The sequence below is a fragment of the Indicator indicator genome, chromosome 19 (genome assembly GCF_027791375.1).
Source record: "Indicator indicator isolate 239-I01 chromosome 19, UM_Iind_1.1, whole genome shotgun sequence".
NCBI lineage: Eukaryota > Metazoa > Chordata > Aves > Piciformes > Indicatoridae > Indicator > Indicator indicator.
In genome coordinates, this window is record NC_072028.1 from 20,095,513 (window position 1) to 20,122,773 (window position 27,261).

The 27,261-nt window shown below is 56.2% G+C and overlaps 1 protein-coding gene across 1 annotated transcript; it reads right to left on the bottom strand.

Annotated features, from left to right (window-relative positions):
- Nucleotides 1-1,542: 1,542 nt before the first annotated feature.
- ZNRF1 (zinc and ring finger 1) lies at nt 1,543-26,968 on the bottom strand. Its single transcript, XM_054389746.1, has 5 exons — nt 26,518-26,968; nt 3,609-3,704; nt 2,671-2,776; nt 2,486-2,576; nt 1,543-1,702 (listed from the first exon to the last, which is right to left on the bottom strand). The coding sequence occupies exons 1-4, from the start codon at nt 26,966-26,968 to the stop codon at nt 2,519-2,521; spliced, it is 711 nt and encodes a 236-aa protein (XP_054245721.1). The 3' UTR covers nt 1,543-1,702; nt 2,486-2,518.
- Between the last annotated feature and the right edge of the window lie 293 nt (nt 26,969-27,261).

The following is a 27,261-nucleotide window of genomic DNA, read 5'->3' on the forward strand; positions in this document are numbered from 1 at the left end:
ACAGAAAGGTTTCCCGCGGCCACCGGCAGGGGAGGGCTCACCAACGCAAACCGCGCCCGCCGCAGCCAGGAGGGGATGGCGATAGGAGGGGGGGGGCTGGAAGGGGGCACTGCCGTGAAACAACTCCCATCTTGGCATCCCCACGGTCTAGTCTGTGTGTGTGTGGGGAGGGGGCATCCCCTGGATCCTCCTTGAAATGCATCCAACTCCAAGGAGCTGGAAAGAGAGAGGGGAAAGGGGCGGGGAGGGTTTGGCAAGAGAGGAGCCCCGTGGGGACGGGAGCGGGCGGCGGGGATGCTGCTGCGGCTCTCCAGTCTCTGAGTGGTTCTGGCTGAGTTAAAGAGTGACCAGGCTGTAAACATCACCGGGGCAGGGAAGCTCAGAACCAACAACACTGCCAGTCAACACCAAGCTTCAGTGGTGGTTTGGTTGGTTGGGGTTTTTTGTTTTTTTTTTTCCCTCCTTTCCCCCCCCCCCCCCTTTATTTTTCCCTTCCATTTTTTCCCTCCTTGATTTCTTTTTCCTCCTTTTTTCCACTCCTCCCCCCCGCCTTTTTTCCCTCCTTTTCGTGTCTTTTTCCCTCCTTTTCTCCTTTTCTTGTTCTGCTTCTCCCTCTTCTTTTTATTCCTTCGTTTTCTTCATCTTTTTTCTTTTTTCTTTCCTTTCCCCCTTCATCTTTTTTCTTTCCCCCCTTTTTCCCCTCCATCTTTGTTTTTCCCCTTTTTCCCCCCCTTTCCCTTTTTTCCCTCTTTTTCTTTTTTTTTGTGTCTTTTTTTTTTTTTTAATCTCATTGTAAACACTTGAAAGACAGACCCCCCCCCCCCCACCTCCCTGTCCCCTCCCCCACCCCCACCCTCCCAAACCCTTGCAGCTTGACCTGGGTGAGCAGTGGCCCCGCTCCCTGCGTGGGGCAAGAGTTCCCCTCCCCCTGTCGTCTCACGCTGCCAGGGGCTAAAGGTGGAGATCTCCAAAAGGGAGATGGGAGAGAGAGGAGAAAAATTCCTGTTGAGTCAGTGCAAAAAAATCCGAGCAGAGCCCCCAGGGCGAGTCCGGGTGGGGGGTTGGGAGGGGGTTGCCGGTGAGAACCGCCTCGTGCTCCGTTTGGCCGGCTGTCCCCCGGCAGCTGTCCCCTGGCCTTCGGGGAGAAAAGCCAAACATCATGGCAGGGTTTCGGCCGAGGGTGTCCATCCCTGGAGCCTCCCTGGCAGGCAGAGCTCTCCTTGGTGACCAGCAGCTGTGGAGGGGAGAGCAGAGTCACTCCGCTGTTGTTTTGTTGTTTTTTTTTCTTTTCCCCTCACACTGTCTTCTCCTGGATGCTTCTTTTTACTTTGAAAGCTCTTAAATAATAATAATAATAATAATAATAATAATAATAATAATAATAATAATAATAATAATAATAATAATAATACCCACACAAAACCCAAACAACAGAAAAAAAAAACAACCAAATGTAAAACAAAACAAACAAACCTTCAAAACCCCAGCAAGAACAAAATAAAAATAATAAAAAATAATAATAATAATACAAAAGAAGCCTCAAAACAAAACAAAACAAAACTAAAATTCGCTGTTGTTCCAAGTGGATTCAAGTTTCTGGGTTTTATTTTTTGTCTTCTCGAGGAATTTAAAGTCAGCCCAAAATTCCAGGCGGGGCAAAGGGGGACGGGGAGAGGAGGTACAGCAGGTATAGCAAGGTGCCCTGTGAAGGCAGAGAGAGACCATCTCAGGTGAGGAGAAAGAGTTGTGGCCATTCCATCCCACCTTGCTTCATCCCACCTCATTTCACCCCATCCCACCTCATTCCATTCCATTCCATTCCATTCCATTCCATTCCATTCCATTCCATTCCATTCCATTCCATCTCATCCCATCCCATCCCCAACCCACACTCAGAATTGTCAAGGTTGGAAGGGACCTCAAGGCTCAGCCAGTTCCAACCCCCCTGCCATGGGCAGGGACACCTCACACCACAGCAGGTTGCTCACAGCCACCTCCAGCCTGGCTGCAAAAACCTCCAGGCATGAGGCTTCCACCACCTCCCTGGGCAACCTGTGCCAGTCTCTCACCACCCTCCTGGGGAGGAACTTCTTCCTAATGTCTAATCTAAACCTCCCCTCCTCTAGCTTGGATCCATTCCCCTCAGTCCTATCACTACCCAACACCCTAAAAAGTCCCTCCCCAGCTTTCCTGTAGCCCCTTCAGACATTGGAAGCTCTCCTTGGAGCCTTCTCTTCTCCAAACTGAACAACCCCAACACTCTCAGCCTGTGCTCATGGGAGATGAGCTCCAGCCCTCTGCTCATCCTCATGGCCCTTCTCTGATCTAAATCTCCTCTCCTCTAGCTTGGATCCATTCCCCCTAGCCCTATCACTACCTGACACCCTAAAAAGTCCCATCCTGTCCCACCCCACCCTCCTGGCCCAGAATTTGAACCCAGCACAGGAAGATTGGCTCAAGCAGCCCATGGCCACGGCATGCCCACCTTAGAGAGAAGTCAGCAAGCAGGCCCGGCAGGTCAATCAGAAGGATGCTCCGGGCAAGATCTGTTCACTTCAAACCATGAGTCTATACAGCTGCAGAGAGGAGAGGAAGTCACCACCATGCTTGGGATGTCCCTGCCTGTCCCCCTGCCACCCAGGCAGCTCGGTCCCTTGGCTGCTTCCATACCTTTTGTGATAAATGCAGAGGCAGGGCAGCCTGGCTATCGTGTCCCCCTGCAGCAGCTCCTCCAGGCAGATCACACACTCGCCGGCATCCTTGGTCAGCACGTCATCTGGGAGGGGAGGAGAGGGCAGTGCTCAGATGGGGTCCACCACAGCCTTCCCCTTCCTGGGGGGGAGGGAAGCCCATCACCACCACCATGGAGGCAGTTAGGATGGGGCCACCCAAGTGGCAACACTGGCAGGAGGGTTCAGGTTGAGGCCCAGGGTGGTCCCCCACCCCTGCAACCCAAACAGGCACCTCCAAGGTGGGGATGAGCATCGTTCCCTGACCAGTGGTCAGGAGAGAGGATGGGAGATGCAGGAACTTGCAGACCAGTGCTCAAACCAGCAAACCTTGCTCCTTTCAGAGGGGCAGCCCAGGAGGACAAATGTCTCCTCTTGTAGCCAGGCAGGACCTGGCCTATGTTTTTCCATCTGAACATGAGGAAAAGCTTCTTCACTTTGAGGGTGACTACAGCAGGCTGCCCAGAGAGGCTGTGGAGTTTCCATCTCTGGAGAGATTCCAAACCCTCCTGGCCATTGTGATCCTGGGCAAGCTGCTGTGTGGGTGCCACTGCTTTAGCAGGGGGCTTGGACTGGATGATCTCCAGAGGTCCCTTCCAACCTCTGTGATTCTGTGACACCTGGCCAGCAAGCCAGGCGGCGAGGGGGCTGTGTCCCAGCGGGACGCCGAGCAGGAGCAGCGGAGCTGAGCCGCACCAGGGGAGCGGAGCAGGGCCCGAGAGCCGCAGCAGCCTGCTGGAGCACAGCCCTCTTGGCAAGCCCTGCCCAGCCGCTCGCCCCTGCAGCCTGCGGCAAGCGTCCCTCCGGCCTGCCCAGAGCCGTCCCGAGGCGGAAGGAAGGACGCGGCGTCCCCTGCAGAGCCCGGCCCCCAGCCCGTACCGTTGTAGGAGAGGCGAGGTTTGCTCAGACACATGATAAAGTGCATTTCCATCTCGTCAGAAGCCACCGACTTGGAGCAAATGGGGCACTTGAAACCTGGAAGGGAGAGCAGAGAGAGAGAGAGAGAGAGAGAGAGAGAGAGAGAGGAGCAATTATCGAGGGCCCGGGAGATGAAAGAGTCCCCTCCGCATCGCGGGCGGCCCCCTGCGGGCACGGTCGGGCAGGGGCAGCCCCTCACCTGCTGCCTGCATGGTGGCACGCACCCCGCGCAGCGCCTGCCGGGCACCCGCTCATCCTGTGCCAGCCGCCGGCAGCGCAGGGGGGGAAAGCCACCCCACAGGGCACGGCCGCCCCAGCTGGCGCCCGCCGTGCCCGCGCCCGGCACGCAGAGGGCACCCAGAGTGTGCCAAGGTGGCGCACACGTGGCCAGCAGCTGCTGCTGGGCCTTAAAGGGCGAGGAGCGGCCCGGGCCGCGCAGCACCCTGTGGCTGGCGAGGGCAGAGGGCACATCCCTGTGCCAGGATGGTGCCAGCCGTAGCTCAGCCCCGCAGGGCTGAGCCAGAAAAGCTGCGAGGAAGGAGGCTCGCAGCAGAGGGTGGGGCAGGCCAGAGCTATGAGCTCAAGCTGCTGTCTCCAGCTTTTCACAGCAGGGAGGTGGGTACTCGCCCCTCTGATGCCAGCCAAAAGCCCCAAGGAGCAGGGAGCCATGCAAGATGACATCCCAGATTGATCTTGTTCTTGTCTTGTCACCTGGACCTGCCTGGTGACCCAGACTGGTGGGTAAAGCTGGCTGTGGTACCCAGATCTGCTCTGTGGCTTTGCTTGGAAGATGCCCAACTGGTGCCAGGCTGTCTCACTGGTGCCACCACCTGCTCAAGCTGTACAGACTGCTACAGCATCATCCCCAGTGCCACCGAGTGTGGCTGTCCTAAAACCAGGTTTCTAAACCCTAAACGTCCCCAAGCAGCCCTGCAGGTCACCTGCCCAGTGCTCCTTGCCCTCCCACACAGCCACTTCAGGGCCATGTGGTTTGTCCCTGCCCAGCACTGCAAGGCTGACACAGCTGGGTTCATGTATGCCACCACAGGTGGGCACCAGAACGTCCAGTGTGCCACCACTGCCACCATGAGTTTGCACCAGAACACCCAGTGTGCCACCACTGCCCATGGGTGGGCACCAGAATGTCCAGTGTACCACCACTGCCACCATGAGTTTGCACCAGAACACCCAGTGTGCCACCACTGCCACCATGGGTGTGCCCCAGAACATCCAGTGTGCCACCACTGTCACCATGGGTGGGCACCAGAATGTCCAGTGTGCCATCACTGCTGCCATGGGTTTGCACCAGAACATCCAGTGTGCCATCACCACCATGGGTGTGCCCCAAAACACCCAGTGTGCCATCACCACCATGGGTTTGCACCAGAACATCCAGTGTGCCATCACCACCATGGGTGTGCCCCAGAACATCCAGTGTGCCATCACCACCATGGGTGTGCACCAGAACATCCAGTGTGCCATCACCACCATGGGTTTGCACCAGAACATCCAGTGTGCCACCACCACCATGGGTGTGCCCCAAAACACCCAGTGTGCCACCACCACCATGGGTGTGCACCAGAACATCCAGTGTGCCACCACCACCATGGGTGTGCCCCAGAACATCCAGTGTGCCATCACCACCATGGGTGTGCACCAGAACACCCAGTGTGCCACCACTGCCACCATGGGTGTGCACCAGAACATCCAGTGTGCCATCACCACCATGGGTGTGCCCCAAAACACCCAGTGTGCCACCACTGCCACCATGGGTGGGCACCAGAACATCCAGTGTGCCATCACCACCATGGGTTTGCACCAGAACATCCAGTGTGCCACCACCACCATGGGTGTGCCCCAAAACACCCAGTGTGCCACCACCACCATGGGTGTGCCCCAAAACACCCAGTGTGCCATCACCACCATGGGTGTGCACCAGAACACCCAGTGTGCCACCACCACCATGGGTGTGCCCCAAAACACCCAGTGTGCCATCACCACCATGGGTGTGCACCAGAGCACCCAGCAATGCCCTGCCTGCAGAGAGGGAGAGGGTAATTTAAGGACCTGCCTTCTAAAAGCAGATCAGGTTTGACTGCAGTGCTGCTTAAGGGCTTTCTTCATATATATGCAAAGGCTGCTCAGGAAAGGAGAGAGAAAAGGAAGCTACACAAATTGTCTAAGGATGAATCAGGATCTCATTTACCACCATGGGGATATGCTGAGGGCATTTTTTGTTTTTGACTTCTTGGAAGGGAAAAAGTGTGTGGGGCTTTAAAGGGAGGCAGCTGAGACCTCTGCCCTGCAAACAGCCTGGAACACTGCTTGACACCCAAGCACCCTCTCCTCAGCCATGGTGATAAACATCAATTATTGGAAGCTCCATCCCTGGGAAGTTTTTAAGGCCAGGCTGGATGTGGCTGTGAGCAACCTGGTCTAGTGTGAGGTGTCCCTGCCCATGGCAGGGGGGTTGGAACTGGATGATCCTTGAGGTCCCTTCCAATCCTATGATTCCTTCCCAGCTCCCTGTGTGACAGCCTAGGACAAGGATGCCACCTCCTGCCCCTCCAGAGGGTGGCTGTTTCGCAGAAGGGCAAAACAAGGATGAGTATTATGGATGGTGGGGCCTGGCTTTAAAGGGACCTGCTCAAACAAGGAGCCCCTGAGCCCAGGGGCCCTTCTGGGCCACCACAGGGACTGGGACTTTGCCTCAGCCGGGTTTTGCTGGGGGGTCTTTGCACCAAGCCCTGGCCAAAAGGGCAGTGCCAGCAGCCAGAGCCTCAAGGGCAGCAGCACCAATTTGCCTTCCCCTCTCTAGCCTAATTTTACTCCTGACCAATTTATGCCCTGTGGCAGCAGTGCCCATCAGCTCAAACAGTTGGGTTTTTCCTCCTCCCAAGTGTTTACTTGCCTGGTGTATTTATAGAGCAGGCTCAGATAGCCTCTCAGCCTGCCTTCTGCAAGACCCAACCAGCCTCCCCTTGTCAGACACCTTCCCCATCCCCTGGGTCCCCTGGCAGCCTGCATGTCCCTGCCTGAACTGATCCTGTGGTCGGTCTGCCAGCACCACAGCTGCCAGTCCCTGCTGGGGGAAAGCTCTGGGGACTGCTTTCCAGCAGCAAGCCCCTGGAACAGGGCAGCTTTGCAGGGTTCCCTTTGGGAAAGGTGTTTGGGCTGTGAATTCAGTGGAAGGGCAAGACATTGGCAGAGGGCAGGCACCATCCCCTGTGCACCACCTGGGAAGACCTTGTTCTCCCTGCTCTCCCCTTTTTCTGTGCCAATGTGTTATTTTAAACAGCTGTCCCAGATCCAGCAGCACCCAAAGGGATGCTAGGAGATGTGCAACCAGGGCAAAGGGAGAGGGGCCTGGATGAGACTGCCCAGCCCATGGCTGCTGGGTCATGACAGGCAACGCAGCCCAGGACAGAGCAGGGCCCTGTGCAGGCAGCAGGAGCTGAGGACAGAGCAGGGCCCTGTGCAGGCAGCAGGAGACAAGGACAGAGCAGGGCCCTGTGCAGGCAGCAGGAGCTGAGGACAGAGTAGGGCCCTGTGCAGGCAGCAGGAGCTGAGGACAGAGCAGGGCCCTGTGCAGGCAGCAGGAGACAAGGACAGAGCAGGGCCCTGTGCAGGCAGCAGGAGACAAGGACAGAGCAGGGCCCTGTGCAGGCTGTGGCTCCATGTCTCCAGGCCTCTCTCCTAGCTGGGGCAGCCTTAGCACTGTTATAAATAGCCAGCACCAACAGCCAGCACACTGCAGTGCTTCCTGCACAGCTGGCTGGGGTCAGAGACCCCCACTGCCACCACAGCCCCACAGCAAGGACATGGGGACAGACTGAGGGGTCCAGACTCAACCCACAGCCCCACAGCAAGGACATGGGGACAGACTGAGGGGTCCAGACTCAACCCACAGCCCCACAGCAAGGACATGGGGACAGACTGAGGGGTCCAGATTCAACCCACAGCCCCATGGCAAGGACATGGGGACAGACTGAGGGGTCCAGACTCAACCCACAGCCCCATGGCAAGGACATGGGGACAGACTGAGGGGTCCAGACTCAACCCACAGCCCCATAGCAAGGACATGGGGACAGACTGAGGGGTCCAGACTCAACCCACAGCCCCATGGCAAGGACATGGGGACAGACTGAGGGGTCCAGACTCAACCCACAGCCCCACAGCAAGGACATGGGGACAGACTGAGGGGTCCAGATTCAACCCACAGCCCCACAGCAAGGACATGGGGACAGACTGAGGGGTCCAGACTCAACCCACAGCCCCATAGCAAGGACATGGGGACAGACTGAGGGGTCCAGACTCAACCCACAGCCCCATAGCAAGGACATGGGGACAGACTGAGGGACACAGGCTCAACCCACAGCCCCATAGCTAGGACATGGGGACAGACTGAGGGGTCCAGATTCAACCCACAGCCCCATGGCAAGGACATGGGGACAGACTGAGGGGTCCAGACTCAACCCACAGCCCCATGGCAAGGACATGGGGACAGACTGAGGGGTCCAGACTCAACCCACAGCCCCATAGCAAGGACATGGGGACAGACTGAGGGGTCCAGACTCAACCCACAGCCCCATAGCAAGGACATGGGGACAGACTGAGGGGTCCAGACTCAACCCACAGCCCCACAGCAAGGACATGGGGACAGACTGAGGGGTCCAGATTCAACCCACAGCCCCATGGCAAGGACATGGGGACAGACTGAGGGACACAGGCTCAAATCACAGCCCCATAGCAAGGAGATGGGGACAGACTGAGGGACACAGGCTCAACCCACAGCCCCATAGCAAGGAGATGGGGACAGACTGAGGGACACAGGCTCAACCCACAGCCCCATAGCAAGGACATGGGGACAGACTGAGGGACACAGGCTCAACCCACAGCCCCATAGCAAGGACATGGGGACAGACTGAGGGACACAGGCTCAACCCACAGCCCCACAGCAAGGACATTGGGACAGACTGAGGGGCCCAGGCTCAAAGCCCAGCACCCTGCCCGGGCATGCTGCAGCCCCAGTCACTGGCTGCCACAGAGGGCTGGGGGCTGAGCCAAGCTCAGAAGCACACACACGTTCCTGGCTCTCCATTTCACAAAATGGAAAGGGGGGAAGAAAAATAAATAAAGTGATGAAAATGTAATTGTGGAAATTCCTGGGGCTGAGCAGGAGCGAGGAGCTGTCGGGAAAAGGGCCCCCAGGGTAGGGGGGTGGGGAGGCTGCCCTGCACCCCAGCTGTTGGCACAAATACTTGGCATTGCAAGAGCAACTGCTGGCCTCCCCCTCTGGGGCAGGGACTGGGGGCTGTAGGGAGCCCCCTGCCATGGAAAGGGGAGGCAGAGAAGGGGGAGTGGGGGGTGTCTCTCATCCCTTCTCTGGATGACCTCTGGATGGAAAACCACAGAAAGCAGAGGGCAGACACCTGGCAGTGGCAGACACCAAGCTCAGCACCTGGGAGCATCCATCCCACCCCCCACCTATCTACCCCTCCCCCCACCTATCCACCCCTCCCTTCCTCCCTGGGTCCAGAGCTGAGCCCCCAGACGAAAGGGCCCCTGCCCAGGCAGCCAGCCCCCTCCCCCCCCAGGCCATGGTATTTTCCATGCTCCCCGAAATCCCTGTTAATTTATCCTGCCTAAGCTGCCAGCCCCAGCGACGCAGGAGATTACATTTTGACAGCTGCTCATGGAAAATTCAGCTCCCTCCCTCCCTCCTCCTCCAGCCCTTTCCGCCCTCCTCCCACACACCTAAAAAAGAATGAGTGAGAGAGAGAGAGAGAGAGAGAGAGAGAGAGAGAGAGAGAAAGAGAGGGAGAGGGGAAGGGCTCTGCTCTTCCTCCTTGCCTGGGCCTCCTACACCCCCGGGGATGCTCCAGGGAAAGGCTATGGATCCTTCCTCCCTCCCAGGGCAGCTGGCAAGACTCCTGCCTGCAGCACATGAACCCTGGGGCTGGCACTATCAGCGCAGACAGAGATGGGCTGGCAGGCACCAGCTCTTGCCAGGAGCCATCGAGGAAGAGGAGGGTGCTGTGGGAAGTGGCTGGCCTGGAAAGGCAGGTTCAGATCCTGACCTGGACTTTTGCATCCTGCAGGAGGCTTTTGAGAAAGCCAAGGGCTTTCCAGGGCTGCAGGTGACTTCATCTCTCTGATGGCTTGGTCTAGAAACCAGGAGCAAGCAAGAGCTGCTGCTCCCCAGGGGCTGCTGCCCTCTGAGTATTTTTAGGAAGGTTACATGGTTAATTTTAGAGAGCTGGGTGAAGCAGAGCTGGGTGAAGCAGAGCTGGCAACCTCTGAAAACCTCCACCAGGTCCTATGCAAGCTGAAAAAGCCTTGTGGTTAACCCTCAAGGTGCTGAAACCACCACCACACAGGCTGCTGGGGCAGCTTTGGTGGTGGCAGATGGGTTCAGCTGTTTCTGACCCATCTGTAGTCACAAACTCAAACACAGCCATGGCCAGGCCTGTCAGGAATTGCTTCTGAAGCTGGGATAGGAAATTCCCATCACTTGTGTCTACAAGGGGTGCCTGCAGCAAGCTGCAAGGCTTGGGGAAGGCACTGAGCACTGCAGTAGGGGCAATCCTACAAGCGGAAGAGGCTGCTCCTCTGGAGGATGGGTGAGATGGTGCCCACAGGAGCTGCATAGCCCATCTCTGACTGCAGGGTAAGGCACTTGCCACGTCCACAGCCCCTTGCAAAACCTTCTGGTAGCTCAGTGTGCCTCCTGATGGATTGCTGACAGGCCACGATGCCACCAGAAGATGTGGCATCACCCCAGTGGTAGGAGATGCCAGTTCCACCCTTAGCAGATGGCTGAAAGTGCAAGGTCCTGTACCTGGGCAAGAATAACTCCCTGCACCAGTTCAGGCTGGGGGCTGACCTGCTGGGAAGCAGCTCTGTGGAGAAGAAGGTGGCCAAGTTGCCCACGTGCCCTCAATAACACCAATGGTCTCCTGGGGTGCATTAAGGAGAGTGTGACCAGAAAGCCCAGACAGGTTCTCTTCCCCTTCTGCTCTGCCCTGGTAAGGCTGCATCTGGAGTACTGGGTCCAGGTTCTGGGCTCCCCAGTTCAAGAGAGACAGGAGCTACTGGAGAGAGTCCAGCAGAGGCTACAAAGCTGCTGAGGTGCCTGGAGCTGCAATGTGAGGAGCAAAGGCTGAGAGCCCTGGGGCTGTTGAGCCTGGAGAAGAGCAGCCCCAGAGGGGATCTGAGCAATGCTCAGCAAGAGCTAAAGGAGCTGTGGGGGGCAAGAGGCTGGGGCCAGACTCTGCTCAGTGGTGCCCAGGGACAGGACAAGGAGCAAGGGGCACAAACTGGAACCCAGGAGGTTCCATCTGACCAGGAGAAGAAAATTCTTTGGTGTGAGGGTGCTGGTGGCCTGGAGCAGGCTGTCCAGAGAGGTTGTGGAATCTCCTTCTCTGGAGAGATTCCAGCCCCACTTGGCCATTGTGATCCTGGGCAAGCTGCTGTGAGTGCCCTGCTGGAGCAGGGGGGTTGGGCTGGGTGATCTGCAGAGGACCCTTCCTCATCATGGTGGGATTCTGTGAAGCCCATCAACCCACTCCATACAGAGAAACATTCACCTAAGGGATCCCCAGCTGCCCAGAATGAACCAGGAGCCCTGCATGCACCAACTGCCCAGAACATGCCTGCCCCAGGAGGGGTCCCTGTGACTGTGCCCAGCCCCTGCATGGGACAGCCCAGGCACCAGGCAGCTCAGGGGTAAGCCCAGGCTGCCTAAGGTCCATGGAAGAGCTGGAAACCTCCACTGCACAGCCCATCTCAGTGTCTCCAGAGAGCACCCTGGGCCCACAGTCAAAGCAGCTGGCTTCCACCAGGTGAGGATGTGACCAGTCACGAGAGGCACACAGGGAATAGCTGGTCCAAGCTTGCAGCTAAAGCAGACACCTGGTACCTCCTCCTTGCTGAGCAAATCCTGAGCATCCAACTTCCTCCCATGGCTTCCCCAATGGCACCAGCTGATCCAGCACCAGGTGGAAGCTGGAAGAGTTGGATTCTCTCTGATCAGACTGAAAGACCACACCTGTCAGCCCACTCAGAGTGAAGCAGAAGCACATGGGGCTGGGGAAGGTGAAGAGACTCAAAGTTTTCTTCTTCCCTTACCCCTCATGGGCCTCCAGGAGGGAAGGCATGAGAGGAAATGTCCTCCTCAGCAGCCAAGCAAAGGCTCTCTGCAGAGCCAAGACATTCAGACCCAACATCTCCTGGAGATGGCACATGCAGTGCACAGAGCACACCTCCAGCACTTAGGCACTACAGGGACCTGCTGGCTGTCCTGAGGGCATCACTCACCCTGGGAGTGAAGCTCTACCAGTCTCTGAGGCATGCAGCTGGTGATGCCACCTTGCACCAGGAGGTAGCTCAAAGCTGCCCCAAGGACCTGTCCCACTAAGGACCACACTCCCTCTGCCAGCAAAGCTCTTGCATTGAGTGCCAGGGGGCCATGGTACTCAGCAGGATCAGGCCCAAACCCACTTGCCTTGCAGAAGGAACCAGCACCATCTGCAGGGGCAGGTGGAGAAGGTGGAACCCAACACAGCCCCAGTGCCCTGGCAAGAGGCTCAGCAGGAGGTGAAGGCCATGCTGAGGCTTGGCCATTGTGCAGCACAGGGGGTGACAGGAGCTGGGACACGTAGGCAGGAAGCACTGCAGGGCCTCCTCTGCCAGCTCCTAAAAGAGCCCTGCAAGCATCCTTCCTCCTGACTCTGGGCTGCAGGGAGGTGAGGAGAGCATAAAGGAGAGGCCCAGGGTGGAAACAAGACATTCAACCTTCCTAGGGCTGGGAGATGCCAGCCACTCAGCTCTGGACAGTGAGCCAGGCAGGGGGAACACGAAGGCCACCAGCATCCTGGCTTGGATCAGCAATAGTGTGGCCAGCAGGACCTGGGCAGGGATTGTCCTCCTGTACTAGGCACTGGTGAGGCCACACCTTGAATATTTGGTTTAGTTTTGGGCCCCTTACTACAAGAAGGACATTGAGGTGCTGGAGTGGGTTCAGAGAGGGGTGACAAAGCTGGTGAAGGGTCTGCAGAACAGGGCTGGGGAGGAGCAGCTGAAGGAACTGGGAGACAAGAGTGCTCACTGGAAATATTTCTGCCAGCAGGGCTCGAAGTAGCAAAAAGGTTTTGGCTGCTGGTGAGGCTGCACTTCAAATACTGGGTTCAGGTTTGGGCCCCCAACTACAAGAAGAATATTGAGGGGCTGGAGTGGGTCCAGAGAAGGGCACCCAAGTTGGTGAAAGGTCTAGAGCACAGGTCTTATGAGGAGCAGCTGAGGGAACTGGGGTCATTTAGTCTTCAGAAGAGGAGGCTGAGGGGAGACCTCCTGGCTCTGTACAGCTCCCTGAAAGGAGGTTGGAGCTGGGTGGGGGTTGGTCTCTTCTCCCAAAGAACAAGCAACACAACAAGAGGAAAGGGCCTCAAGTTGTGCTAGGAGAGGTTTAGCTGGACCTGAGGAATAATTTCTTCCCCAAAGGGGTTGTCAAGCCCAAGGCAGTGGCAGAGTCCCCACCCCTGGTGGGATTCAAAGGCTGTGTAGATGTGGTTCTGAGGGACTTGGTTTAGCAGTGACCTGGCAGTGCTGGGTTAAGGGTTGGACTGGATGATCTTAAAGATCTCTTTCAACCCAGACAATTCTGTGATTCTGTGATGGCTGGGCTGGGACATCCCTGGCTGGCACCACTTGGAGAGCAATCCAACAGTACAGGCTGCTGCCTTGGCAGAGGGATGGTCCTGCTCCATCCCCATCCCACCTCACCATTCCCTTGCTGAGTCAGTCCAGTTGGCTGAGTGGGGAGAAAATAAACTCTTGTCATGTGAAGCAGCACCCCAAAGGGAAGCTGCCCCTGGCCAACATCTAAGAAAAGCTGTCCCTGGTTCCCAGTGGCTCCTGGCAAAGCCCCCATGCTGTCAGGTGGGCCACATGCCAGCACAGGCTGGCAGGGACGTGCCATGGATCACGAAGCTGGCCAAGGCCAGCACCACCCTAGGGCCTGAGGGATCAGGTTTTGGAGACTCATCTGCCTGCTCCCACCCAATTCCAGCCAGGAAAAGGAGACACAGCAGCAAGGAAAAGCTGTTGGTGCTCTGGATATGCCACAGAGAAGTCTCTAGAGCCAGAGGGATGCAGGAGGGGGCTGAGTGGCATCATGTCTCAGCCACCCAGGGCTGGCTTGCTGCAAGCCAGGAGGCAGAGAGATCTTTTTTTAGCCACTTGGTTTCTTGTGGGGGAGGATGGGAAGAAGCAGAACAGATTGCAGTAGCTGCTCCAAGGGAAGCCAAAGAGTTGGGAAGGGGCAGATGATGTGAGAGAGAGGGAGCCCCACAGGGACATTTGCTCCAGAGCACCCAAAGTTATCACACCTCAGCAGATGGATACACCAAAGCCCTACAAGACACATCCAGCTCATGGATGTTGGGAAGCAGGATGGCAAAGAGGCCTGGCTGTATGGTCACATAACATCCAGAGCCACCCTCCTTGCACACAGATCCTCAGGGAAGATATACAAACAGCCTCTGCACCTTGACCACCCCCTGTCCCTGTTTGAGTATTGCCCCTTTCACTGCTGCAGCTGCCCTTCCTGCACAGAAGTGCCCACACCACAGGTAGAGAGCATCTCCCTCCTCTAGCCCAGCTGCAGGACCAGTTCCCCAGACCTGGAGGAGAAAGGCAACCTCCCAGGGTCACCCTGGCAGCCAGTGAGCCCTAGTTTACTGCAGAAACACTCCCCCAGCTGTTAGGAACAGGCTTCATAAGGAAGAGTGTGTAGCCCAAGGCTAATTTTAGCATCCTGGAGAACTGCAAAGTTAAGCAGAGGGGTCCTGAGTGACAGCCCAGTGAAGGCATTAACACCTTAGAGTCCTGCCCTTGGGCTGCAGGGCTTGAACGAGTTAGGAGCTCATTGAGGGCAGCTGGGACCATCTCAGTGTGCAGAAGAGCTGCCCTGGAGGTGCTTCTCACCTCTCAAGGGATGCTTGGGGTTTCAAATTCACTGCCCAGAGAGGAGAAGGATCCTGCAGGCACACCTGGGAATTTCCAAAGGGTTTGCCTGCATGTCTGCTATTTTTTCCTCCTGAATATTTCTAGTGTGAAGGAGGAAGCCCAACTGCAAGCCCTGCAGCGGGTGGCAATCATCTGCAAGCTACATGGAGCCAAAGGGGCAAAGGGGGGCATCCCAGGTGCTGGCATCAAGGGGCCCAGGGATCCCTCAGCAGCACAGTGGGAGCAGAAAGGGTGAAGAGTCAGACATTTCAGCTTGGCAGGGCTGGGAGGGAGCAGCAAGGCAACGTCAGGAGGGGACCTGCCGGCGAGGTGACTCACTTCTGACTAAGCCATCCACTGGGGAGGCTCTGGAGCTGCCAGAGGAATTCCTGCTTTCCAAAGGGCTGACCTGAGCCACTCCCAAACACAACTTGGATCCAACCCCATGGGGTGAAGCAGCAGCTCCCTGCCTACCTCCCTTCTGAGGTTTTGCTGAAGCAGAGAACTCGTGCCCTGGTGCTGCGGAGGCTCCCTCACGCCTCAGCTGACCTCGCTGGGAGGATGAAGGGACACTCCAGAGACACACAGTGACATGCCATGCTGGCAGAGGGAGCAGAGCTCAGCACTGATCTCAGCCACCCTGAGAAGTGATCCCATCCAGCCCTTGGGACATCTCCTCCCTGGGCATCCCACAGCAGCACCACACAGAGAGCAGTGGAGGGTTTCTCCCATGGCATTTCCTATCTGGCCCACGGTGGAAGGCATCAGAGAATCAACCAGGTTGGAAAAGACCTTCCAGATCATCAAGTCCAACCTATCATTCAACACCATCTAATCAACTAAATCACTAAGTTCCTCATCCAGCCTTATTTTAAACACCTCCAGGGATGGTGACTCCACCACCTCCCTGGGCAGCACGTCCCAGTGGCCAATCTCTCTGTCTGGGAAGAATTTCTTCCTCACCTCCAGCCTAAACCTCCCCCTGCACAGCTTGAGACTGTGTCCTCTTGTTCTGTCCCTGGCTGCCTGGGAGAAGAGCCCAACCCCCACCTGGCTACAACCTCCCTTCAGGTAGTTGTAGACAGCAATGAGGTCTGCCCTGAGCCTCCTCTTCTCCAGGCTAAACACCCCCAGCTCCCTCAGCCTCTCATCATAGGGCTTGTGCTCCAGAGCCCTCCCCAGCTTTGTTGTCAGTTACTGGGGCAACTGCTTTCATCAGTGCAAACCCCTCAGCCCCTGGGGTGTTTGGGAAAAATGGGACCCTGCTTTTCTTTTGGGGGTAGAAAAAGGGCAATTTTTAAGTGGCAGGCAACAAAGAGCACAAAAGGCACCAGCAGCTACGCCCACAGGCAGAGCATGGCTGTGAAATGCTTCCAAGCAGTTAGCACTGGTGGTTCCTGCAGGAAGAAAGACACTGTTGGAGAAAAAAAAATCCAAACCCAGGGAGAAGCATGCTGCAAAGCAAGCCCTAACCTCACCTGCTCCCAGCTCCTTGCAGCAGGAAGAAACGCCTGGCAGAGCATCTCCCTGCTCCCCAGGAGGGTCTGCAGCTCCCAAGGGATGCCTGGGAAATGGCCCAGGCTTCCAGGGCAGCAGGAAAAAGGAAAGTGAGGTGTGGGTCTGCAGGATGATCACACACCTCTGCTCTGTGTGGTGCAAGAGGGGAGGCAAGCTCCACAGCACTGAGCTGCCCAGCCAGGCAGCATGAGCTCCCCTTCTCCAGCCAGAGGATGGCGTTGTCCAGGTTGGACAGGGCCTTGAGCATCCTGGGCTGGTGGAAGGTGTCCCTGGCCATGGAAGGGGGGCTGGAACTGGGTGATCTTTAAGGTCCCTTCCAACCCCAAGCATCCCATGAGCCATTCTATGATTTGGGAGATAGCCCTGTGCCAGGGATGAGACCACAGCACATGACTTGCTGTGGAGCAGGCCTGCTGCATGCACTTCCCAGCTGCCTTAGCAGCATGGAGGTGGCTGCAGACAGAGCTGGCTTTCTGCAGCCCTGGGAGCTGAACCTCCAGAACACAGAGCACGAACTCTTGGAGGAACGAACCCCTTGGTGAGCAGCAGGGTCTGTCCATGCCAGATCCTCCTACAGGTAAGAAGAGCCCTGCCCAGCTGTCCCACCTTCTCTGTTAGAGCCTCTCCTTCTTTTCAACATGTGCCACCCTCAAACATGAGAAAGGCCACACGCTCTCACAGCCAGCTGGAAGCAGGAAGACAGAGGGGCTGCAGACAACAAAACTCCCAGCTGTGGGATTTCTCTTCCCCAGGAGAAAGAAAAACCACCAAGGTAACAAGCAGAGGAGCACTTCCAGAGCTGGGCAGGGCTTTGGGAAGCAGAGTCCCCCAGGAGACACTCAGCCAGAACCAGCTGCAGAGCACTGTCTGCTTCACACCTGTCTACGAGGAGCAAAAGGAATTCAAAAGCATCTACAAGCACCCTCAGAAGGAGGAGATCCAGGCAGACAGCAAACCTTGAGGGCTATGAAATCAACCTTGCAACAAATAAGCAGACACAGATCACAGCTCCCAAGTAGCAAGATGTAGGAGGGGATAACCTGAAATGATAGGGAGGCTCAGACTCACCCCATCCTTAAGCACCAGCTTAACAGATGCCTGGCCCTAAAACCAGCCTCATCCCATGCTGGCTGCCTTGGTGAGACCATATCTGGAGTACTGTGTCCAGTTCTGGGCTCCCCAATTCAAGAGGGACAGGGATATAGTGGGGAGTATCCAATGGAGACTACGAGGATGATGGAGGGACTGGAACATCTGAGGAGGAAAGGCTGAGAGACTGGAAAGGCTGATTAGTCTGGAGAAGAAGAGACTGAGAGAGGATCTTATTAATGTCTATAAATATCTGGAAGGTGGGTATCAAGAAGAAGGGGTCAGGCTCTTTTCTATGGTGTCCTGTGATAAGACATGGGGCAATGGATACAAACTGGAACTCAGGAGGTTCCATCTGAACAGGAGAAGAAACTTCTGTGGGGTGAGGATGCTGTAGCCCTGGAGCAGGCTGCCCAGAGAGGTTGTGGAATCTCCTTCTCTGGAGACTTTCAAGACCCATCTGGATGTGTCCCAGATGTGTCCCTGCGTGACCTGCCCTGGGTGATTCTGCTTTGGCAGGGCAGTGGGGCTCAACGATCTCTGAAGGTCCCTTCCAACCCCTACCATTCTACGATTCACCCTCCCTGCAGAGGGTAGTTCAAAAGCCATCTGGCTAGAGCCAATCTCCATTTTCCCCCAGCTCCAGCTGTACAGGTCTTGGCTGGCTGGATTGAAATGTGGCTCTAATTCCCCCTCACAGCTCCACCACCTCCTCAGGAGAGCTCCCAAATGAACTACCACAATTACCTCGGCTGCAGGAGACACTGTGTGCCCTCCCTCAGTGGTGACAAGGACTGCTCCAAAGCCACCAACCCCCCTCCCAGACACCCACCATGCCAAGCTGTGAGGCAATCATCTGCCACACGAGGAGCAGAGCCCCCAACACCACCCCCGAGCTGGTGAGCTGTGATGGGAGGAACAAAGCCAAGGGCAGAACCATGCCAGTTGCCTTTCAGGGCAGCAAACAGGCAACGAGGTGCAGAGGATGTGGGAGATCCTCACCACCAGGAGCCCCATCCTGGGAGGAAAGAAAACACTGGGCAAAGGGGGGAAGCATCACTCAGCTCTCCTGCCTGTCTGCTGCTTTCCTTCTCTTGCGTGGCAGGCAGCTGGCCTCTAAAAATACTCACTGTTGTCATGCTGGTCTGCCTGCTAGGGCCAGGAAACAGCTCTGAGCAGCTTTCAGTTCACTTCTTCATCCCTGCTTCCCTCATCAGGGCCCAGCCCAGCCCCCTTTCTGTGCCTGAGAGGGGACAGTCTCTCAGGAGCTATGGCTGTAACCCTCAACAGACAAGAGTGCTCACTGGAAATATTTCTGCCAGCAGGGCTCGAAGTAGCAAAAAGGTTTTGGCTGCTGGTGAGGCTGCACCTCAAATACTGGGTTCAGGTTTGGACCCCAACTACAAGAAGGATATTGAGGGGCTGGAGTGGGTCCAGAGAAGGGCAACCAAGTTGGTGAAAGGTCTAGAGCACAGGTCTTATGAGGAGCAGCTGAGGGAACTGGGGTTGTTTAGTCTGGAGAAGAGGCTGAGGGGAGACCTTCTGGCTCTCTACCACTCCCTGAAAGGAGGTCGGAGCCAGGCGGGGGTTGGTCTCCTCTCCCAAGGAACAAGAGGAAATGACCTAAGTTGCCCCAGGGGAGGTTTAGGATGGACACAAGGAACAGTTTCTTCCCCAAAAGGGTTGTCAAGCCGTGGAACAGGCTGCCCAGCACAGTGGTGGAATCCCAATCCCTGGAGGGCTTGAAAAGCCATGGAGATGTGGTTCTGAGGGACTTGATTTAGTGGTGACCTGGCAGTGCTGGGTTAAGGGTTGGACTGGATGATCTTAAAGGTCTCTGCCAACCAAAACGATTCTCTGATTGTAAAAGGGCAAATCTTTCCACTGCCTCTCCACAAATCCCCACAAGACCACTGCACAAGGCTCATGGTCTCATTTCGGAGTCAGTGATGGGAGTGCCACAGCTGCATGAGCACAGAGAGCCAGGAATCTCCCAAGATAATTCAGCCCCTGCTCTCCCAACGTGGCAGAGCAGCTGTCCCAGGACCAGCCTGCTGCTGGTCAGCACCAGGTCAGCTCAGGGAGGAAGGAGGGAAAGTGAGAGTCAGCTCCACCTTTCAGGCTCTCCAACAGCCAGGTACCATCCTCACTGGTAAAATACACCTGGTACCAAACACCACGAGCACAAAGCCCCACCACTGAGACCTGGGAAGGAGGATCCCAGCACTGAGCAATTTGTCTGCTCATACTCAGCTGGCTGCTTGCAGCACAAACCTAGCAGCACACAGGTACTGGGACCGTGGCAGAAGTCCTGTGCCAGCAGCCATGAAGACCTGTCTACCAGCTCCTCAGATTGCCCCCCCACACAACCTCCTCAAACTCCAGGCTCTGCAGGCCCCCCAGAGGGCTGGAAAGCTAAACCACACCAGTCTCTGACCACCCACCACTGGCATTCCCTTCACTGGGCAGGAAACCTGCTGGCAGCTGGGCTCTACCCACGGGAAACACTGTGCAGTGGCACCAGAAGAGGCCCCAGGCCAGCAGAGCTTCCTGCAGCCTGCAACAGCCTCCCACCAGAAAGCACACAGCAAAAGTGTTTGGCCAAGTTGCACCCACAAGGAACAGCCGGAGCATCCCTGGGGAAGATCCAAGCCCCCAAGGGCTTTGCCTGCATTTGAAACCCAGCCAGTGGGACTGGTGTAGACAAGACATCTAAGGCCCGACTTTAACCACTCCTGCTGAGACTACACGTGGGCCTGGCTCTACAGGGAGAAGCTCTGTACCTGCCTGTTCTATGCAGCAGGCTCCAAAACACCCTGCGGCAGGGCTTAGTGCCTCACAGCATCACTCAGCCACTCATGTAAGTCACTCACAACCCCCCTTGTTTTCAATTTTCAAGGGAAGCAGGAGAAAGCCAGGTCACATTTACTCAAACCCAAGCATTTGGCACATCTGAGGTTTCAGTGTACCAGCAGCAGAGGCAACGAGACACATCTTGTGGTTGCCCACTGGCTGGCCAGGGTGCCACAGAGGAAATTCATTCAAAGATCTCTTTGCTGCCCAATTTGTCACACAGGAAATTACACTGGAGGGGAAAAAAGCTTTGTTTTTTTTTTTCCCCCACCCCTCACCTCCCCCAAGTGGGTTTTTCCCTCTCCCTGTGTTTCTCTTGAAATTAATTTTCAGCATTTAGCAGCATTTTCCCATGACTCTCCAAAGCTGCCTCGGCCAGGTGCCAGCCCTGGTACTGCTCCTCTACCAAAGAGGTCTGCATCTGATTGATCCTCTGGCCAGCAAATGAGAGAGAGAAGGAGGAGAGGAGACCTAATAGGACATTAATAAGAGAAGCCTTTATGGTTATTCCAGTCACTGGAACAAGCATCTCAGCAAAACAAACCAGCATGGGATAAACTTACGTCACAGGCCGGGAAGACAATCCTGGCTGGGAAGTGGGTCAGACCTGGGAGCATGAGAGCAGCACCCTCAGCATCTCTAGAGCACACACACACACATGTGTGTGGAGCAGGGAGAGGGCAGCCAGCTCCTCCACACCCCTTTAAGGCCAGCTTTAGAGAGGAGCCAGCCCAGTCAAACCAGTTAGAACCACAGCAATGAGCACCTCACTGCTGGGGACAAGGGGGCAGAGGGATTTGGGAGGGCACTGGGTGAATTGCTGTGGTAGTTTCAGCCTATGCCTAGAAAATATTTCACAGACCCTGAACAGAAAGTAGTAGAATGTAAATAAATTACTATTGGGTGTAAAAAGGAAAATAATGGTAAGTTCTAAACAACCCCAGTGGACACACTATCAACAAAGTGGGGTTGTGTGTTTCTCTCTTTTGGGCTTCCTCACCCTGGGAGACACTAACTTGCTTCTGCTTGGCTTTGCTGACCTTGGCTGTGTTCTTTGCTGTGGCTGAGTATCCTAACAGAACACCTCTCTGCTCTTTCTCTTGTCCCTTTGTGTTCAGGGAAGTAGAAGGAAGGGGGCAGAGAAGGGGAAGCTGTTAGCTCCCCTGGGTTTTGGCCAGGGGAGGTTCTTGTGCTGTTCGTAAATTGTCAATATTGTATATTTCATGTATATTCATTGCATTTCATTTTAGATTGTAGTTTTGCTTGTAAATACACTTCATTTGCTTTCAACCCAGCTGGTCTGGCAATTTAATGCTGGGGGGGGAATTTTCAGCCCACCCCAGTTGTGAGGCAGTGCAGTGGCAGCAGCAGCAGCAGCCTGAGCTTGCTCTGGCTGCGCAGACAGCAGAGAACTGCCGCTGGCTTCTCCTGCACCATGCCACCGTTGACACACAAGCTCCATCTCCAGGCTGCAGGTCTGCTATGTGTTTAAACCTGCCTTTTGTGTCTCCCATCTTCTGGTCTTGGATGCTTTTTATTCCCCCCAAGGTAGCTCTTCCCCTGGGGCTTACACAGAATGCCAGGTTGGAAGGGAGCCCAAGGATCACCTGGGCCAACCTAAGTGAGAGGCAAAGTTGAAATGAGCTAGCCCAGCACCCTGTCAAGATGAGTATTAAAACTGTCCAATGAAGGGGACACCACTGCTTCCCCTGGGAGATGATTCCAGTGTCTGACTGTTCTCATGGGGAAAATTTTTCTTCTGGAGTACAATTTGAGTCTAGCTTGGGGAAGGCAGAAGTAGAAAAGCAATGCCTCCAGCTGTGGAGCATCCAGCAGCTGATTATCACCAGCCTGGGGAGTCATCAGGACTGACCCTGCACTGCTCCCCAAATGATCTGGAGGCCTGGCAATGCTGTGGATGCCCAGCCCAGCTGCCAGGCAGTCACCAGCACCAAACACACAAAATGATGGTTGGAGGACAGAACCCTTTGGAATTTCCACTGGCAAAAATTGATTCATCAGAGCAAGTTCTTGCAGACCTTGGGGTGCCCTTCCCCAGGCCTAGCCACTGTAGGGGAACTCAATATGAAGTCTGCATATTGAGAAGCTGGTGGCAGAGAAGTCAGGGCTGAAAGCAGACTCTCAGCAGCAGCTCACTGACTGTAGTCAGCTAGAATGACCCTTCCTGGTTTGGATGGAGAGATTGCAATGGCAGGGCTAGCTCATGAGGATCACCAAGCACCAGTGAGAAAAGGCTCAGGACCTGAAGCTGGCTGAGCACACCACAGACAGGCCTCTTCCCAGCTAGAGAGAGACCAGGGCTGCCCAGTGCAGGTGTCCACACACACCTTCAGCTGATCCTCCAAGCAATCCCCATTTCACACCCCCTACTCCAGAGCTGGATCAAAGAACATCTCCAGCTTGTTTTGCTCTCTCATCATGCCTGGAGAATCAGCCCAGTATCCTGACTGCCACCTCTGCACCAGACACCCTTCCATCTCCCCCAGGCCAGATCTTCCTGCTTCAGGGCAAGGTGCTGCTGAGAAGGCAGCAGCCTGCTTGGTGCAAGAGACCCCTCAGCCTCACTGCTGCCAGCATTCAGGACAAAGAGCTTTTCCTGTAGGAGTATGGCAAGCCTGTGGCATTTGTGATGGCACTGTGCAGAAGGATGAACCAGGCATTTCCTTGGGCCAGCCAGCAGACAGGAGATACGGATTTATCGGAGCCTCAACCACTCAAGGGCTTTGGGTGATGAGCAGGATTGCCAGATAAACTTTAAGCTACTTAGAGCCTCTGCAAACTCCCCAAGATCCTCTGATAGAGATGAAAACCATGAGTGATACAAAGAGAACCACACAAAGCTGAAGACATGCAGCACTAAACCACAAGTCTCCTTTTTCTCCCTTCCTCCTGCTAACCGTGGTGGCTTCGTTCAGAAGACCTCATGGCCACAAAGCTCCAGGGACAAGGTCAAGTGCTACAAGCAAGCTCCAAAGTTGCAAAAGGTGTTTTGTCATCTTCCACTCACACAGGCCAGGAAGCAGCTCTTAGAAACCCTGGGCAGACAGGGAAACCCCAAAGCGGTTCCCAGCAGTTATGTGGCTGGGAAAATCCTCATCAGGAAATGGGATTCACTCACCCAGGGAGGTGCTGTCCCTTCAGAAGGAGGGACCAGCTCCATCACAAAGGGCTCCTCATCCATCCCATTTGAGGATGCATTTAGGCTTTGCTATTCATGAGAGCAGCAGCTCTCCTCCCCTGGCCCTGGGAGGGCTAGAGGCCCTCAGTACATAACGGTTCCTACCATCCCTGTGTCTGACCCTAGAAGTTTTCAGCAGCAGGTTCTTCTCACCCAACTATCACCATGCCCAGCACCCTACAGTGATGCTGCAGCACATACTGGCCCTGGGGACCATTCCACAGCCTCCCTCTGCCCAGGCTTCCTGGTGCAGCCCTCCTCTCTCACTCCCCAGTCACACCTGACTCTTCTGCAAGCCTTTCATGGCAGAATGGAGGAGGAGTGATACCGGGTAGGGAGAAGAGCTCAGCCCACTCCAGCTCACTCCTTGGAGTTCCGGTTGATGGGCCAGATGGGCCACGAAGCAGTGGGAGAGCTGTACAAAACTGGTGTTGCAGACAAAGGGAGCTTTGAGCTTGTCCATGTGCTCCCCATGCCCTGACAGCACCAGCATTAAGCCCAGACTCCTTGTTGTCCCAATGAGGATCCCAGAGAGTCCAGGGTGCACTTTAAGGCTCTTCACCCAAACCCAAGTGTTCCTAGAAGAGCAAGCTCATGAACATGAACCTCCCCACATGCCAAGAGTGAGGTCTTCAGCCTGTGCTGAAGCAGGAGGAAAGGAGTAGGCAGGGCAAAGAGCCATTCTCCAAATCCAAATGCTCCTCAAAGAGCAAGTCCGTGAACACGACCTTCCCTATAAGCTGTGGTCAGCACCATTCAGGTCCCCCAGCAGGAGGAAAGGGGCAGGCATGGCAAGAAGCTACTCACCAAACTCAAGTGCTCCTAGAAAAGCAAGCACATGAACACAACCTTCTCCACGTGCAGAGATCAGCACCATTCAGGCTTCCAGCCTGTGCTGAGGCAGAAGGAAAAGGACAGACAGGGCAAAAAGGCACTCTACAGACCTGTTAGCCACAGAGTCTGAGGACTCCTCTCCTCATAGCAGCACAGCAACTCAGGCAGATTCCTGAGACCTCTAAGCACACATCCTCCCACAGGGGAGTGGGGGGTTGGTGGGTCCCCTCATCCCCACCCTCGAGAAGTCATCCTCCAGAAGGAGCAGGGACAGTCATACGCAGCAATGTCAAAGCTCCTCTCCATTTACCTGAGTGCTGCTGCTTCAGCACTTTCCAGTGGCTAATGGGAGTGCTGCAAGAGGAGCAGGTCGATGAAGAGGAAGGGGAGGAAGAAGCAAGCAGCTCCTGATTGCCCTGCTGGCAGTTAACAGGAGATCAGTGGGAATTTTAGCCGCCTCGAGGTGGCTTATTTTCCCTTCCTCTCAGTCTCCCAATCCTCCATTAACCTCTGAAGCTGAGAGGGAGAACACAAAAGTTTCATGAGCTCCAACAAGTTTTCAGAACAGTTTTTAAGCATCCTCTGCTCCTTTTGCTGTCGATTAACGACAAGGGAGAGTCACCATCAGGAGAGGCTTTGGCAAGTCGATCGGTTCCTGTGCTTTAGCACAGCTCAAATGCTCTCAGAGGGTCCCCAAAGAGGCACCAGAGAACCCCAGTTTTTGCAGCACTTCCCACAGCACTGCACTCTTCCAGGGGCACCACATTTGACTCAACAGCATCACACCAGCTCTCTCGAGCAGCCAGAAAGAGCTTACTCCATTTTGCAGCTGGTTTATCTTTACAAACAGCTTTTTACCTCGGCCTTGCAGTTTGAGAACTATTATCGAACATAACTGATTCTCTCTGACCGACCGCCTCCAGGCAGAGATTAGCTACAGGGTCTTTGCGTAACAAAACCCTCCTCACTCCAGCACCAAGCGCAGCTCCTGGCACTCGTTTTCTGCTGGACTACCTGGCAGGTTGCTGCACCTTTGCCCCTCTCTGCGTTTTAAGAAGCCACAGCAGTGGCACAGCCCACGCAAGGCCATGCAGCAAGAAAGTTTGCAGAAGCACTTGATTGCGAGTCAGGCACCACAGGAGAGCCTCTTTCCATCTGCCCGGAAGGACTGGAAGCACTCAGCTCATCCAGATCAATAGGAAGCAGGCCCAGAGCGTTCTGCCACCAAGGATGCGATGCTTTGACCTCATCCAGAAGAGCAGCCCACAGGGACTGGGCAAAGGAGGGGGAAAAAAAAAAAATCCCAAGATGGAAGGAGGGAAATGGGCCCCATGGGCCTTGTTTTGCACTTTGTTCTTGTCCACGGGTTCAGTTTCAAGCCTTCCTGAAAATGAGGCATTGTCCAGAAGCGTATTATGAAATTCCCAGACCACGTCATGCCAGGAGAACACTGAGAGCGTTTGCGAGGGGGCCGGGTGGGAGAGAAATCCCAGACTATTCCAGGAAATGCAACAGAGACATCCCTGAAATGACTTCCTCTCTAGCCAGGAGGGAAGGAGAGGACCTCCCACCTCGCTCTCTGCACCCAGCCAAAAAACTGGGTCAGTGACACAGCCCTGCTCACAGCTAGAGCTTCTCTCCAGACACCAGGACACAGGAAGGGTCCATGCAGGAGGATGAGGATAGGGGCAACCTTGCCCACTCCCGTAGCCCGACCTGCTTCCTGTGAGAGAGCACAGCTAGCTCCCCAGCCCTATTACAGAGGCAGGCAGTTCCTCCTCTGCTTCCTCCCCAGCACCACAACAGTGCCAGCTGGCTTGAGTGAGAAAACCCGCTTTGGCTTCTCCCTGGCCTTTTATCAGCCGGGGGGGGGGGAGGGGGGGGGAAATCCCATACCTCACTTCCAAAGGCTTCCTTTGCCTCTTTCCCAGTTTCTAAGGCATAGGAACCACTCTACCTGACTGGCACACCCCAAACACCTTCACAAGAGGCATGAAGAGCTCAGTCTGGTCTTCAAAACCCAGGACTCAAACTTGAGCCTGCTCAGACCACTCTCCTCAAGTCAAGATAGGGTTGCCACATTCCCTGCTTCACAACCCAGAGCCTAAACACCATCATTCCAGAAAGCCTTCTCCCTTCGCAGCCCCTTCGTCCCTTGACCTTGACACAGATGCCAGCCCCAGTGCCACAGAAGGGGATGGGGGGGTGTCCTTCCTTCAGGCTTGGCACAACGAGGCGAGACCAGCCGGTTAAGTTAGGGGCAGCTTCCCCAACCCTTTCAGGTGAATCATGCCCACTACCACCCCCGGGTCCGGGTACCCACCGAGGGAAGGGATGCCGGGGCAAGGCTCCGGGGAGCCGGTTACTCACCGCTGTGCGAGCTGAACCACCGCGGTGCGATGTGGAGGGGCAACGCGTCGGCCAGCGAGGCCCGGGCACCCAGGTACAGCATCCCGTCTCTATGGTGACCGCCTCCCGTCTCCTGGTAACCGTTGCCATGGGCGTACGTGGAATCGGAACCCGGACCGCCGCCGCCGCCGCTCGGGGCCCGCTCGGCCTCCCCCGCCGCCCGCGCCGCCGCCGCGTACAGCCCGAAGGGGACGGCGCCGGCCGCCGCCGGGTCCATGCCCATACCGGCCACCGAGCTGACGGAGCGGCTGCGCAGCCCCATGGCGCCGCCGCCGCCGCCGCCACCCGCTCGGTAATGGCCGAAGGGGGGCGGCCCCCCCCCTCCTCCCGGCGGCGGCACGGCGCTGTCATCCGTCGACACCCCCGGGAACGGGCCCCGCGAACGGGTCGCCGTGCTCTGCTTGCCCCCCATATGGGCTCCGCCGGGCCGGAGGGAGCCGAGCGACAGCCCCCCGCGGGGAACGGGGCCGCGCCGCCCCCGGGAGGCGAGAGGGGGCGGAAGGAAGCGGGGGGGCGCGGGGAAGCTACGGGCGAAAACCCATCCCCGCCCCAGGCATCCTCCCCCCGCCGGGCCCGCAGGGGCGAGGGAGCCCCGAGTCCGCCGCCGCCGTCACCCCCGGCGGGGGCCGCCGACGGCTCCGGGGCCGCGGAGCGGGGGGAGTGGAACGGGACCGGCGGGGGAAGGAGGGAGGGAGAGGGGATGGA

Excerpts from the sequence above, each read along its gene's own strand:
- ZNRF1 (XM_054389746.1), bottom strand. The coding sequence starts at position 26,968 with ATGGGGGGCAAGCAGAGCACGGCGACCCGTTCGCGGGGCCCGTTCCCG. Across the intron at positions 3,705-26,517 it reads GTGGTTCAGCTCGCACAGCG|GTTTCAAGTGCCCCATTTGC; the intron begins GTGAGTAACCGG and ends TCTCCCTTCCAG. Across the intron at positions 2,577-2,670 it reads CTCTGCATTTATCACAAAAG|CTGTATAGACTCATGGTTTG; the intron begins GTATGGAAGCAG and ends TCCTCTCTGCAG.